Genomic DNA, 15,389 nt, shown 5'->3' with positions numbered 1-15,389 from the left:
CTGGAGACCGCGCCATGTATAACAGTTGCATTAACAGAACCTGGTTTGGCTCTGATGGTAGACTGTCAGCAAGAAAACTGTAGCAGGGAAAGTTAGTACAGACTTGCTGCAGCGGTCTCTGAGAGCCGAGGAGGCATCAGTGATCCCGCATGCACAGGGCGGAACTTCCTGTCAGCAGTGGAAGTAGGAAGTTAGGTAGCACAGTGGCTGGAAATAGCTTGTTTCATATCCTGGCAACGACGCAGGAGAAGCGGAGCTGTTGTAGAAGCTGCGGCAGTGGTGGCTTCGGCAGCAGTTCTGGAGCGGGAGGGGGCTCTGGCATGGGCTGCATGGGCCATGGGCTGTGGGGCTCGCGGCGGGGGGGTGGTGGTGTGGGGCCGGCGGGGGACCGCCCCCGGCCGGCGAAGGCCGCCGCCGGGCGCACTTCCACCGTGGAGGTGTGCTGCGACCAGCTCCGGGACTGCTGCCGCCGCTGCCGGGCGCACTTCTACCATGGTGGTGCGCTGTGACCAGCTCCGGGACGGCTGGGAAGGCCTGGCAGGGAAGGTGGTGGCCTCGGCTCTGGCAGCCAGCGCCATAAGCCCCACGGACCGCCAAGCCAGCACGCGAGAAAACAAGGAAACCAGTAATAAGATGCAGGAGTGAAATTAGATAGCTGAGCCCGGTGGCACTCCCTGAGCGGGGCATTGCCGCTGCACCTGAGTTCCACAGGGAAAAAGGGAGGGAACAGAACAGCATGGTCCTGTAGGGAAACGCGGGAAGTGCAGAGACTTACCCATTGGTGGAAGAGGCTTAATATCCTGGGTGTTTCTCGTATCCGGGCCAACCGCACCAATGAAGGAGTAAGCAGGATGATGAAGTAGTCAATGAAGGAGTCAGTGAACACGGACATGGTATAGAATAGAGTTTATTCAGAATAGGGGATGGGAGTTAGTGGGAGAGAGAGAGAGAGAGAGAGAGAGAGAGAGAGAGAGAGAGAGAGAGAGAGAGAGAGAGAGAGAGAGAGTGTGAGAGTGGAGGCCGGCCATGACCACTTGGAGGGGGGAGGAAGAGCCCCAGGGGCAGAGAGGTGAGAGTATGTGGGAGAGCAGTGACCAAGAGAGAGAGGAGGAGCAAGTAGCCCCTCTTATAGTGGGCCAGATCTCTGGGGCGGGGCATACCTGACCGTCTGAGACCCCTGCTATGTCTGCCTCGGGCTATGCCTGTTAGCCAGTTTGGTTTTGCCTGCTAGGTCTCTCTGGCTTCCCTTAGGCAAAATGGCGGTGGCGTGCGCTGGCCCGGTAAAAAAACCTCCTGGCCGGGTTTGCACCCTGGTGGCCCCCTGATCAGCCCAGGGCCTCGGTGCAGGCCAACGCCCGTCGGGCTTAGACCCCTGCGATGTTGGTCTCGGGTTATATTTGCGTACCTCAGTCTGATTTCTCTGGTGACCGAGAACCAATATGGAGGCCTCGTAACTGACTGGCGGGAGGCAGAGTTCTGATGTGGCTTCTGTGTGGTGAAAGGCACCGTAAATCCTCCGCTGCTCACAGCCTGGCTGGCCAGCGATGGCCAGTAGTCGTGGGCGCAGGGTCTGCCTGGACCCTGTCCGCTTGGTTCTACTACTGATGGCCCTTCCTCTGGACCAGCCGCTGCTGCTGCTGCTGCTGCTGCTGCCTCTAAGAAGGTTCTTAATCAATACACTGTGTTCTTATGGTTTCTGCCTCAGCCCCTGATTGAGAACCTGCTCTGGCTTTCCTTGGGGCTAGAAGTGCAAGCTGGTATAAACCTTTTCCACTCCAAGTTGCTTTTGGTCATAACATTTTATCACAGCAACACAAAGCAAACTAAAAGAAAATGTATCTACAGACATAAGTCATTATGATATGCAGAAATAACAGTGTGGAGAATGTTGAAAAAGCCTAATACATAATCAGAGCCCAACTCTGAACTGTTCTTCCCTTGCTGGGTACTTCGAATGAAGGGTGACTTACCAGTAGGGAACTGGTAAGAAGCAGATCTTGAACTATGTTTAAGAGAGCTGAGACCTGACCCTTCCAGAGAAGATATAATATGTTATTGCTATTCTTGAGAACATGAAACGTTGTAAATTAGCCTTCCTGTTATGTGACCTCCAGAATCACATCATCCTGAAGCATGATGTTTTATTCTTCCAGAAAAGAACATGGAGAAACCATCCACGCTTTCTGGAAAACAGATAACAATATTATTTATCAGAGTGATGGGAGTAAATCATTCAAATTTGGTAAGTTTATGATGGTGTCAACTCATAGCTAGGTGGTGGTGACCACTGATCCCTGCACTTAACAGTCTGGAGATAGTGGATCAGGAATTCAAAGCCACTTGAACTGCAAAAGACTGCTGTAAATTGAGCCATTTTCCCTGACCCTGGGTAGTCATCATTAAAACTAGAAGGACAAAATTTTGAGCACAGTATAGGAAACAAAATACTTTCTAGTAAACAGCTGTTTTGAAATATATTAATATAATTTTTTGAAGTTAAATAGTATGTTTAAGAGATTATAAAAGCAAGACTAAAAGTTTCCCAAGCATTTGTACTCTATAGTATTGTATGTTTTTGTGTCTGTACTGGCTGGTTTTGTGTGTTCACTTGACACTGGCTAGCGTTATCACAGAGAAAGGAGTTTCAGTTGGGGACTTGACTCCATGAGAACCAGCTGTCGGGCATTTTCTCAACTAGTGATTAAGTGGGGGAAGGGCCACTTGTGTGTGGTACCACCTCTGGGCTGGTATTCTTTGGTTCTATAAGAGAGCAGATTGAGCAAGCCAGGGGAAGCAAGCTATTAAGAAACATCCCTCCATGGCCTCTGCATCAGCTCCTGCTTCCTAACTAACCTGCTTGAGTTCCAGTCCTGAGTTCCTTTTGTGATGAACAGCAATGCAGAAGAGTAAGCTGAATAAACCCTTTCCTCTCCAACTTGCTTCTCGATCATTATGTTTGTGCAGGAGTAGAAACTCTGACTAAGACAGTGGCCCTATATGCTATAGAAGATTTGACATCATCAATTGCCTGAGATTGATGGTGTTAAAATACAAACATCTTCCAACTCTGCTTAATCCGAAATCCTTACTGCACAGCCCTGTATGGCATTGGTTTTCCTGTTTCACCTGAGGATAACTTGTGTGGGTCTGATTGAAGCAGAACAACTGCTGGGTTTCTTTGCCATCTCATTTTCCTATTTTAAAGATCACCATAGAAAGTGTCCCATTTTTTTAGTTTACTAACAAAGGCAAATAATGGCAAACTTAGCACTGATGCAAACACCTTCATTTACCAGGCAGGTGACTATTTCCTGTAACTTTTTTTTAGGTGTTTTCCTGATTCAGCTTAAGCTAGGCTTTTGAAAAACAATAACCACTCACATTTCCTGTGTATTAATATACTGACAATAAATCTGTGGAGATGATAATGTACCTGTGTTACACATTAGAGACAGGGGCCCAACATCTTGAGCTCTAACATAGTCTAGAACCAATCTCAGCCACTATGCCCTGCTGATCCTTAAAATGCATAGGGCTGTTGAGGAATATGATTTTCTATGTGAAGACTATTGCATTTTCCTTTTGGGAAGGGTGTTTTCTGAAAAGATAGAAAATAAGGAAATGTTGTCCTAGATAGTTTACCAGTCTAGATCCTGACAGTTTATTTCTTTGGGCAATTACTAATTCTTTGGAAATGCAATTGATATGTTTGAATGTCTGTGTTCCTTTTAGATCGTGTCTTTCATAGTGAAGAAACCACTAAAAATGTGTATGAAGAAATCGCAGGGCCAATCATCAGCTCTGCCATACAAGGCTACAATGGTTGGTATCCATTTGTTTCCAGAGCATCTCAGGTCTTCAGTGCCCATGCCATAGTGCTGATTGTTGGACTCACTATAAGTTCGTTTTAAATCTTCTTGACTGTATCCATAATGTATCTATTTCTTGTGCTTGTTTTTACAGGTACTATAATTGCCTATGGGCAAACTGCATCAGGAAAAACACATACCATGATGGGGTCTAAAGATTGTTTGGGAATTATACCCAGTGCAATTGAAGACATTTTCAAAAGGCTTGAGGTAATAACCTCTGACTTCCTAGCACACATAGTCAAGTAGTGAAAACTTAGTAGCAATTGCTGTTTTCTTTGTGTAAGAATGAGAGAGAAAAGGAGACTCAAACTCAGCTCCTGCTTTTTCATGGGAAAAGGAGAAAAGTGTAGCACTGACTCATACACTTTATAAAACGTAGAGTTCTCTACTTTATTTTTCCGTTGTGCCCCAAAGCAGTGTTTCGAACAAAAAGAAGACTAAGTTAGGCAATAGGGAATCCTATCAGAAGGGCTGCTAGTTCCACGTTAGCCTTGTTGGGTTACTAGGAATTCTTAGAAAGTAGATGTGAGTTACAGAGGATTAGAACGCAGGGCAGCAGCACCTATGCTGGAAGCTGGGAGTCTCACAACCAAGTGAGGGTAGTTGTGGAGACATGGTATAGGACTCTGATGACGATGGCTTTGAAGTCTGAGGGTCTCAAGGCTTTCTAACTGTACTAAAATGTTAATGCTAACTTCTAAAATGTCCTAGACATTCCTTTTTCTTTCTGAGGGTGAAAGTCTGCTGGTTTAGGTGATTAACACCTGTAGCCTAACAGCAGAGGATTAAGAAATGTGGTCTTTGTTCTATCTCAGCAGCAACTGCTGGGCTCTAACTTTCAGCTTGCTAGTCAAAAGTCTGCCCAGGAAGAAAAATAAGACACTTAAAGAAGTGATTAATGAGTTTATTACTAAGTTATAAAAAGTTTCCTATGTATGGCTATTTAAGAGGGAAAAGCAGAAAGACCCTAAGCCGAGGAGAGGGAAAAGTTCTAGTTGGAGAAAGGTAAAAAGTGAGAGGGAGTGGGAGAAAGAGAGAGAAAGAGGAAAAAAGCCTCACCCTCTCTATTGTCTTCGGTATTTATACATCTTCCAGGATACATGATCACATGTTACAAAGTTCATCACAAGTTCACACAAAATACTAAGTCATACATTAAAATAGCAGTTTACAACAGAGAATGTTTACATGTATATTCATTAGGAGTAATTATCTAGCTAAACATCTATCACAAGTTCATTGAAAGGTTAAAACCATAACTGAGTTAAAAGTGAAGCTTTATATAGAGAAACCCAGTCAATATTTTATCTTCTGTCATAGTACCTATAATAAATACTACTTCCCTTTTTACAACCTTTGGTTAATTCTTTTACCACCTCTTGGAATGTGCTATGGTAGGAGAAAGTCTGATTGCCATCTAAGAGCAATTCACTAGTGATACTTGGGAGACTAGCAGAGTTCTCATTGCAGTTTTGACTATAAGAAAAAGACCTAGTTGCAGTCCCAGTATAAAAAGACTTAATAATCAGAGATATAATTTTAGGAATTCTTATAGGATCATCATTAAAACTTAAGTCATCAGTCTACATAGCATCACTATAAGACAGTACATCTTTGTGGATCTGCAGAGATCTCCTCCAAAATAGTGTGCTATTACATATTATTATATATGTATAATAATAATAACAACAGGAAAAGCATAATAATAGCAGGAATCTTTCCTAAAATTATCCCCCCATTGCCTTGCTGAATGGGGGCTCACCTGTCGCAGATTATATAATAATCTGAGACAGGCATTTCAGGATGATCATCTGCTAATATATTAGCTTGTCCCATTATGGCTCCTGACACACCTACATCTGTTAGCTTGCTTTTAGATGAGTATTTTCATTAATGCAAAAGCATCTAGACTCAGAGCCTACACAGTGTGCCTGGGTGTTTCATTATCTCTGAAAGACTGCATCTCTGCTTACTGTCAGAATACAACTGTGGGTCCTGTTGGCTTTACAGCTAACTTTATTTGGACTGTTTATCCTTGATGTGAATGGACAGTGCTGATTTATAACTCTTTGATGTTTGAGACATCCTGTTTTCTCCTAGATTTGTGAGAGAGAATTTCTCCTACGGATTTCTTACATGGAAATATATAATGAAACCATTATAGATTTACTATGTGATGATCAAAAAATAAAACATTTGAAAATTCGGGAAGACAGCAATGTGAGTAAAGATCTGGATGACTGTACTGGGTTATCCTGGAAATGGATCTATCAGCAGTCACATGGGGCCAGAGGTGGCATTCGGGGGGGGGGGCACACAAACAGGGAGAGAAAAGACACTGATGGCTTGCCTGTGTGCCTAGTTAGACTCCAGAAAACCAAACAACCCTATTAAAAAATGGGGTACAGAGTTAAACAAAGAATTCTTACCTGAAGAACTTCGGATGGCGGAGAAGCATCTTAAAAAATGCTCAACTTCATTAGTCATTAGGGAAATGCAAATCAAAACAACCCTAAGATTTCATCTTACACCAGTCAGAATGGCTAAGATTAAAAATTCAGGAGACAGCAGGTGTTGGAGAGGGTGTGGAGAAAGAGGAACACTCCTCCACTGCTGGTGGGGTTGCAAATTGGTACAACCACTCTGGAAATCAGTCTGGTGGTTCCTCCGAAAACTGGGCACCTCACTTCCAGAAGATCCTGCTATACCACTCCTGGGCATATACCCAGAAGACTCCCCACCATGTAATAAGGATACATGTTCTACTATGTTCATAGCAGCCCTATTTATAATTGCCAGATGCTGGAAAGAACCCAGGTATCCCTCAACAGAAGAGTGGATGCAAAAAATGTGGTATATCTACACAATGGAGTACTATTCAGCCATTAGAAACAATGAATTCATGAAATTCTTAGGCAAATGGATGGAGCTAGAGAATATCATACTAAGTGAGGTAACCCAGACTCAAAAGGTGAATCATGGTATGCACTCACTAATAAGTGGATATTAACCTAGAAAACTGGAATACCCAAAACATAATCCACACATCAAATGAGGTACAAGAAGAAAGGAGGAGTGGCCCCTGGTTCTGGAAAGACTCAGTGAAACAGTATTTGGCAAAACCAGAACAGGGAAGTGGGAAGGGGTGGGTGGGAGGACAGGGGGAGAGAGGGGGGCTTACGGGACTTTCGGGGAGTGTGGGGGGCTAGAAAAGGGGAAAACATTTGAAATGTAAATAAATTATATTGAATAAAAAAAATGTCGAAAACCATGAAAAAAAAAGTCAAAAATAATTCTGTGTTCATTGTGCACTGGAAACTGTATAAGTTGCCTTTTCTACAGAGTAATGGTTCATTTGTTACTTTCCCACATTCAGCAATAGACTGTAATTTTCGAAGCATATTTTCTTTCTTTAATCTTTTTATGATTAAACTGTTTTCAGAGGAACATCTATGTTCCTGATCTCACCGAAGAAGTGGTTTATTCTGGAGAAATGGCTTTAAAATTCCTCGCCAAAGGAGAAAGTAAGTCTGCTGTATTTTTAAATTCATATCAAAACTATCAAGTCATGCTTTTATTGATGTCATTTTTTTTTTTTTTACAGAGAAGAGACATTATAGAAGAAGCAATATGAATCAAAAGAGCAGTCGATCACATACCATTTTTAGGATGGTTGGTAATTGTGTTTCTCCCTATATTTGCTCTTTTGAAAGAATTTGCTCATTTGTGACAAATTGCCTTTTCTGTCTAGATTTTGGAACTCGGGGAAATAGATGAGTCTTTCAATACTGATGGCACTATCAAGGTGGCTCATCTGGTGAGTATTTACACATCATAACTTTCCATGTGGGCCCAAAAAGACGGGTCAACCATTGTCTGACTGTGTTAATAAGAGTGGTTTGCTAAGAGGAAGAAATGGTGGGAAGTTGTCAGTGTGGCCCAGGAGCAGCCTTGGATGTAAGGCTTAGAGCGTCTTGTTTCTGTACGTGATCGCTACAGAATATGAGCTGTGTCTCCTTCTAACCACAAGCAGAGTCAGAGCTTGGGTTCTCTTTCCTGAGTGGTGAATTTTAGAATCTGAATACGTTTCTCAAATCCTAGTCAGTTTCATCTAGAACTGTATGATAAGACAACAAAAACTAAGTGGAAAAATATGATTTATTTGTAACAGAGAGAAAGTTGTTGATAAATGGTGGGAACATTCTTTTGTTTTACTATCTAATAATAAGCCCTAGAGCTTCTACATACTAGGCAATGTTCTACCACTAAATGCCACCCCCAATTTCTGGCCCATAAGCCAGAATGCTTAAGACCATAAATCCTTAACTAGAAAGGCGATATAATATTCAGCGTTAGAAATCAACACAGTAAACAGCCTCTGCTTGTCACACAGTCATGAAAATGAGCAGTATGCAAACATTGCTTTTTGCTCATGAGAAAGCCTCTCATTTTACCTCCTCCTTTATCAGGAAATCACCATGTAGCCCAGGGGGGCTTTACAATCATAATTTATCTGCCTCACCCTCTCAAGTGTTGAGACTGTAGGCAAGCTCTAATAAAGCAGATATTAACATGTAGTTCTAACTTCACCTCATTATGCTTAAAAAGTGACTTATTTTAATAGATTTTAGTGTTTAATAACAGAACCTCTACTAGACCATGTTTTTTTCTAAGTCTGACTTATGATATTTCAGAATAATTTTAACATTTCTAGTTGCACTACTTTTTAATGAATAAATTTTTTTGTCTTTTCAAAAAAATACTTTTAATCTTTTCTTTTTTGATTTTTTTCAAGACAGGGTTTCTCTGTGTAGCCCTGGCTGGAACTCACTTTATAGACCAGGCTGGCCTCAAACTCAGTAATCTGCCTGCCTCTGCCTCCCAAGTGCTATGATTAAAGGCATATGTCACCACTGCCCGGCATCTTAAATCTTTTCTTACAGTCTAGTCATTATCCCCCTTCTGGTCCACCCCTCTGCCAGTTCCTTATCCCATTCCCCTGCCCCTCCCATCTCCAAGAGTATTCCCACATTCCACCTTCTCCAACAGGCCTCCCCATTCTCTGGGGCCTCAAGATACTGGATGGTTAAGCATGTCTTCTCTAACTGAGGCCAGACCAGGCAATCTTCTGCTATATGTGTGTCAAGGACCTTGTATCAGCTAGCATATGCTGCCTGGTTGGTGGCTCAGTGTCCACGTTAGTGGAGATGACTGCTGGTTTTCCTATGGGGTGGCTCTCCTAATACTCATTGCCTGTTTATTTTGTTTGTTCCTGGCTCATTTTCTGTGTGTGTGTGTGTGTGTGTGTGTGTGTGTGTGTGTCTTAGGACCCCACTTACACCAGCCTGTTAGTCTATCTAACACCTGTTGAACTCTGTAGGAAAGAAATTTCAGTGTATCCAAACATAGCCCTTCCTTCCACAGTTAACAGTTTTTCTTAGTCTTTTTTTCAAGAAAAAAACAACACTCTACACAAAGGCAGGAAACCTAGGCCTCAATAGACCATTTGTGCAATTGTCCCATTTACTAGCTATTCCATCTTGGTAGAGTTCTGCATGCATTGTACTCTTTAAATTATTCTGTCCTTTGAATCACTGCAGTGGTCTAGCACATGTCCTCCATGGTTCCAGCCTTCCCTTCTTCAGTGCATCATACAGATTTGTAAGAATACAAAATACTATTCGGTTAGGTCATTTCATGTGTCAAGTGCTGGCCATTCCCAGCTAATGTCCCTTAACTTCCTTCCAAAACCCTACAAGCTTCAGTCTCAACATCCCTGGATACAAACAATCATTTTCACGGCACTCACTACACTGCCTCTGTGTCCACCTTCCTTATGTGTTGTATCTAAAGAATCTGCAGTGGGCACTGGGAAAGGAAAATTAGGAAGGGTATTGAGCTTGGACCATAGAACAGGAGTGCACAATTACTCGTAAACTCTTGAAAATCACCACAGAAAAAGGAAACGTGTCTTCTCTTTTAGGGCAGTGAGGAAATGTTCCATGTCATGAGCGTGGTGCTGGGTTCATACAAAACATGTCTATCCTCTGCCACTGCCTCTCAGGACATTGTCTGTGCTCTCCTGAGCTAGATTCTGCCCCTCACATCTGAATCCCTATGTCTGCGTTCTGCCTGGGCATTGGCTGCAGCTGTTGACTCTTTGTTCACTCTGTGCTCGGGGCTGCAGGTGTTCCTGTAGGACACTGAATAACTTTTTGTTACTTTCATGCATAAATCTCTCTAGTGGCTTCCCTTTCATTTTGGAAATCCCATGTCTTCTCAGTCTTGCTTACAAGACACTACATAACCCGGCCCCTGCCTATGGCCATCGATTGTTGCTTCAGTCCACCAGTGGTGCTGCAGTGTCCTTGGATTTGGTGTGTGTTTGGTTTGGCTTATTAGGACAGGGTAGCCTAGAACTCTGCATAGTTTGGGCTAACCTGGAACTCACTCTGGAGGCAAGGCTGGCTTGCATCTCATCATCCTCCTTTGCCCTTTAATTCCTAGGCTCTAGTGTTACTGAGGAGCAGCTGGATCCTTCTGGGTTGGTGACAAATACCCTAGCGGGTCTGTTTTGGGAACCAAAATGCTAACCTTTTTGTATATACAGTGCTGTTTCTGTTTAAATCTTCATATCTGACTACCTCTTTGTCATTTACATATCCTAGTATCATGCCTTCCCTGACCCCTGTTCCAGAGAACATATTGTGTCCCTCTTTGACCTTCTCCAGCTGCCTATTTGTATCTTCTCTGTAGATTGCAAGGTCTGAGAGCAGAGCATTTACATGACTCTCATCTGTTGCTCCAGCACCTAATATACTGCCTAGAGTGTGATAATCTGGTTTTTAGTGTTACTTATGAAATTAAATAGAGGACAATGCTTTAAACATGCCATAGTGCAGTATGGTACACACATGGCCAACCCAGCAAAATAAGAACTGTGAGAAGCCTGACCTCTATCGAGCTTGGACATGCAGTTAAGGATGTAATCATAATAGGTGTGCATGAAGATGTGGAAAGTTAACAAGACTCCATTGAGAAGATAGTGTTTAGTGTTGCCCTAGGTTCTTAAATACTGAGTGAGGATGGACTAAAACATTAGAAGTAAAAGGAGCAGCAAAAACTCCAGCAGAGACCAGGTTTAAAGATCACGTTCACCTTGATAGAGTTTTGGATGTATAGAACATGCTTCCATCCATGGAGTATTTATAAAGAGAGACAGATCAAGATGTGGAGGCCAGTGTGGCTCAATGAAAAAAGGGGAGGCCTTAACAGTGGGCTGGGACTGAGGATTCAGAGGGGCATTCCAATATACCGTGTCTTTAATGTATTCCTTTACCGAATTAGGATTTATTCCTTCTGGTTACACCTCCTAAACATTGTTTTCATCTGTCCTACAGAATTTTGTGGACCTTGCAAGCAGTGAAAAAACTCCTCAAACAACTGATGGTAATGTGAACTTGTTAATATCTGACCATTTATGTTAAAAGTACTAATAATGTGATCAGTTCCATAAGGAAGTCTTTATTATAAAAATCAAACTTCATTATTTTGACCTATAGCACCAACTCAAAATTCAGTTGTGTAGTTGATAGTATTTTGCAGCTGGGAAGCCCAAGCATGTGCTGTGAGCACCATCTAAGATTTCTTAGTTAAAATTAGGAAAAGTAGTAGGGACAGCCTTATAGGATTAATAGTCTGTCCTCAGTCCCTCCCTTAAACCCATAGTGAACATGACAATTGGCTGAGAAGAGAAAGGTCAATAATGAAGACCAGTCCAAGTAGACTCTAGTATCTGAACTGCAGAGCTCCCAGATGTGTCCGTAGGAAGAGTTGGGCATCGGGCCAGATTTAACTAAATGGGTTCTACATGTTCATGGTAAGGTTGATTATTGGTTCCCCATCCCATTCGCCTTTTATGAGTGATAAAAATTATGGAAGGCCAAATAAAAGGTAGCAACTTTCAAATGAACAGGTAATAATAACTCATAAGCAAGAACCAGTCTGGATGTTTTAGTGGACAAAATGATTAGACCATTTTCATGTGTTATCTAGGTAAATACTCAAAGGTTGTATAAAACTATATTCTAGACTTAAACTATTTCTAATTAAACCAAATGTACACTTTTATGTTTAAACTAGATACAATGATTTGAAATGTGTATGGGAAGCAGGGTGGACTATCTAAGAACAATCTGAGGAGAGTGAATGGGATTCAGCCTCATAAACTAGTAGAGTGGAGCTACAGTAATTAATCATGTAATTCTGAGTGGGTTGTCAGCCCACTGGAGCTGAATGGTAATGACCAAGAGGGCCACAGATATAACCCCCAACTCTCAGGAGGTTAAGCAGGGAGCACTACAGTTCGAGGGTAGCATGAAATCCACAGGGAGATATTGTCTCAAGGAAAGGAAGGAAAATGAGTGTTTTAAATTACAATTCAGGCTACAGTGGGAAAGGCTGTGGCTGTCTACTAAACAAAGTCTAGAAGTGGAGAAGACAGATTGGCAAACATCAAAGCCTTCTGCGAAGGAGTAAATGGGGCTTATACTGCATGGCTTCCTCGGGCTAACAGGTCTGGCATGCGCTATAGGAAGTGCATATATGCTGCAAGTAGTTAACTAACATAGCAGAAATAACCTTGGTCCCTAAATATTTGTCACAGTGGTTTTGTAGGAGAAGAGCCTTGTAAAGCTGTGTCTTTCAGTGGACCAATGAAACTGGATTCAACACACGGAGGAGTTAGATGATGTAAAATTAAGGCCAACATTAATTAATAGGGATTTTTTTCTGAAATACATTTTCAAGGGAAAAGGCAAAGTACAAAGTAACATAAATAGACCATATAGGAAGGGGATGGAAGATGAGTTTATAAGGGTGTGATTGTTAAGTCTAAGAGACAAAGCAAGGGAGTTATAGGCTTCTAGTGGGGATCAGGAACAGTCTGAACAGACAGGGGAGTGGGCCTGAGCCTTTTCGAGGTTTGTGTTTTCCCTTTGGCTATTTGAATCATGTAAGCATATTAGCAATTTAAAAAGAAAAAGTCCTGGCATTTGATTGGAAGTTCATGACTACCTTTATTTAAATGTTTATAAAAAAGATTTGAACTGAGAAGTTAGAGAACTTTAGGAAAGAGGCCAGTTTTCCTCCTCTTAGTCACTTTATTTTATGTTGTTTTCTCGCAGGTGATGGCATTTCTGCTTGACTCAATATGTAGGCAGACTAAGGAGAGAGAATTCCTTAGTGTTAAAACTGAGTTCTGGTAGAACCCACAGCATAGGTTTTAGCACTCAACTTAGCATCTGCCTTACAACTTACAAGCAAGCTCTTTATCTAGTATGGAGGTTAATTTTTGCATGTTTACTTCAGGTGTGCAATTGAAGGAGAACTCTTTTATAAGTCAGAACTTGTTTATTTTGAGACTAGTGATTAAGAAACTTGGTGATGGACAAGCTGGGTAAGTTTCATTATATACTTAATTCTTAAGGTTTTTTATTAGATTGAAAATTGTAATACTTTGGTCATAATCAGGTGAATTGATTTTTTCTACATTTTCAAAAGATTTTGGATTTCTATAAGCTGTGTTTTAAGCATGTGTGCTTCTGTGAGATGTGGTGGTTGTACATGTAATGTGAAAGGCAATTGATGTTTCATCACTTGAGAGTCTGAGATATTGTCGATATTGTCAGTTGTAGAGCTTAACATGTTTACATGCGCCTAAGAATGGGAACCCGGGGTGCTTGGCCTGCTGCCTCTAGTCATCTTTCCCAAGGGCTTTCAAGGACCAATGCAATGCACACTGCATGTGTCAGCCCAGGAGATGAAGACCCCTGCCACCGCCCCAGCCTCACTGTGGTCTGCATCCCTATCCTACTCCAAACTCCCTGCCTAGAGAGCCCTTTGCCTACATTTTTTTAATTTTATTTTGCACACACATTGGGTCATCAGAGAACAGTTCTTGGGAATCCCTTCTCTCCTGTCACCTTGAAGGTCCCAACAGTCTAACTTAAATCTTCAGACCTTGGGATGCCTCTACCCACTGAGCCATCTTACCAGTCTGAAGAGCCCTTTCTTTTTTCTTTTTATTAGAATAAGTAATACATAATTTATGAGCATAATTTCTTGTATATATAAATCTAATCTGAGTTGTTTAAGTGTTTTAGTTAGCAGTGTGATCTGCCTTATACAACCTATAAAAACTTAATTTATAAAATTATGACTGTTCATCATTTTAAAGGAAACATTTTCTCATACATTCACAACCTTTTTCTTCCCACACTTGTTTCTTACTAAGTGGGTTTATAAACTATCGAGACAGCAAGCTTACCAGAATTCTTCAGAACTCCTTGGGGGGAAACGTGAAGACACGCATAATTTGCACAATTTCCCCAGGGTCATTTGAAGAAACACTGACCACGCTTCAGGTGAGTTTTAAGTCTCATGTCAATACTCTGTAGGAATGAACCACTGTAAGAAGATCTTCTAACAAACTGACAAGTCATTTTTCTATCATTGTCATAATATCTGTAATAAAATTGATGTATAGTCTAATAAATAGCATTCCTTTATTTAAATTCTAAGAGTTCAGTAATTTGTATCCCATCTCTGTAGTTTTGAGCACAGCCAATACTTTTAACTGAATGGTTTGATATTTTAATTAAATAACTAATTTTTCCCATTGATACATGGTAACTAGAAGCTTTATATTAGATTCATAAATAAAACAACCAAAAAAAAAAACCCAGTGCATTTGCCACAAATAACCACACTTTTAGTGAATTTCTACTAACTATAGGGTGCATATAAACTGCAAGCCTGAATTTCCTATTTAAAAAGAAAATAGAAAAAAGTTAGGAAAGCAGTTTTCTTGGTGAGGGGTCCAGTGTTGTTAATGCTCACCTTAAGATGGCTATATGCCCTTGCTTTAGCTGGTGCAGTGGGAAGGATGTAGCTTGGTAGAATGTTTGCATAGCATGCACAGACCCCGAGTTTTCCCCATGGTGGTAGAAGTGTTTTGATGCTTTAAAGCTGGGCTTGGTGGCTCATGACCCAAATCCCAGTATTTAGGACCCTAAAGCAGAGGGACCAGCCTCAGTAACATAAGACACTCGTTCTAAAATCGAAAATAAATTAAGTCAGGTATTGGGAATCAGAACCAAGATAATTCCTCTGAGTTTGAGGCTAGCTTCATCTACCTATCAAGGTTTGGGCCAATCTCAGACAAGCTTCTGTCTACAAAAGAAAAAATATAGCCATTGAGTACTGCTAGCCCCATAGAGTTTATGAAGTAGATGAGACTTGGCTTCCAACACGGTTACCTCAAGTTAGTAAAGTGACTAATAAGAATAGTGTCCTGGGAGCTAAAGAGATGGCTCAGAGGATAAAGCACTTCTTTCACCAGTGTGACAATTAGAGTTCAGAGTCCCAGCACCCAAGCTGGGCAGACATATCAACTCTCCTGCAATCCCAACCCTTAGAATGAAAAATCAAGAGATCCTAGGACAAGCAGGTGGCTAG

The 15,389-nt window shown here is 41.6% G+C and overlaps 1 protein-coding gene across 1 annotated transcript; it reads left to right on the top strand.

Moving 5' to 3' along the window:
* The first annotated feature begins 492 nt into the window (after window positions 1-492).
* Window positions 493-11,359, top strand: LOC127673681 (centromere-associated protein E-like). Its single transcript, XM_052169480.1, has 9 exons — window positions 493-625; window positions 3,733-3,822; window positions 3,964-4,079; window positions 4,389-4,391; window positions 5,973-6,092; window positions 7,315-7,396; window positions 7,477-7,544; window positions 7,624-7,689; window positions 11,273-11,359. The coding sequence occupies exons 1-9, from the start codon at window positions 493-495 to the stop codon at window positions 11,357-11,359; spliced, it is 765 nt and encodes a 254-aa protein (XP_052025440.1).
* Window positions 11,360-15,389: the final 4,030 nt, after the last annotated feature.

This window comes from Apodemus sylvaticus, chromosome 23 (genome assembly GCF_947179515.1).
Source record: "Apodemus sylvaticus chromosome 23, mApoSyl1.1, whole genome shotgun sequence".
Taxonomy (NCBI): Eukaryota; Metazoa; Chordata; class Mammalia; order Rodentia; family Muridae; genus Apodemus; species Apodemus sylvaticus.
This window is presented reverse-complemented; position numbering and strand designations above follow the sequence as displayed.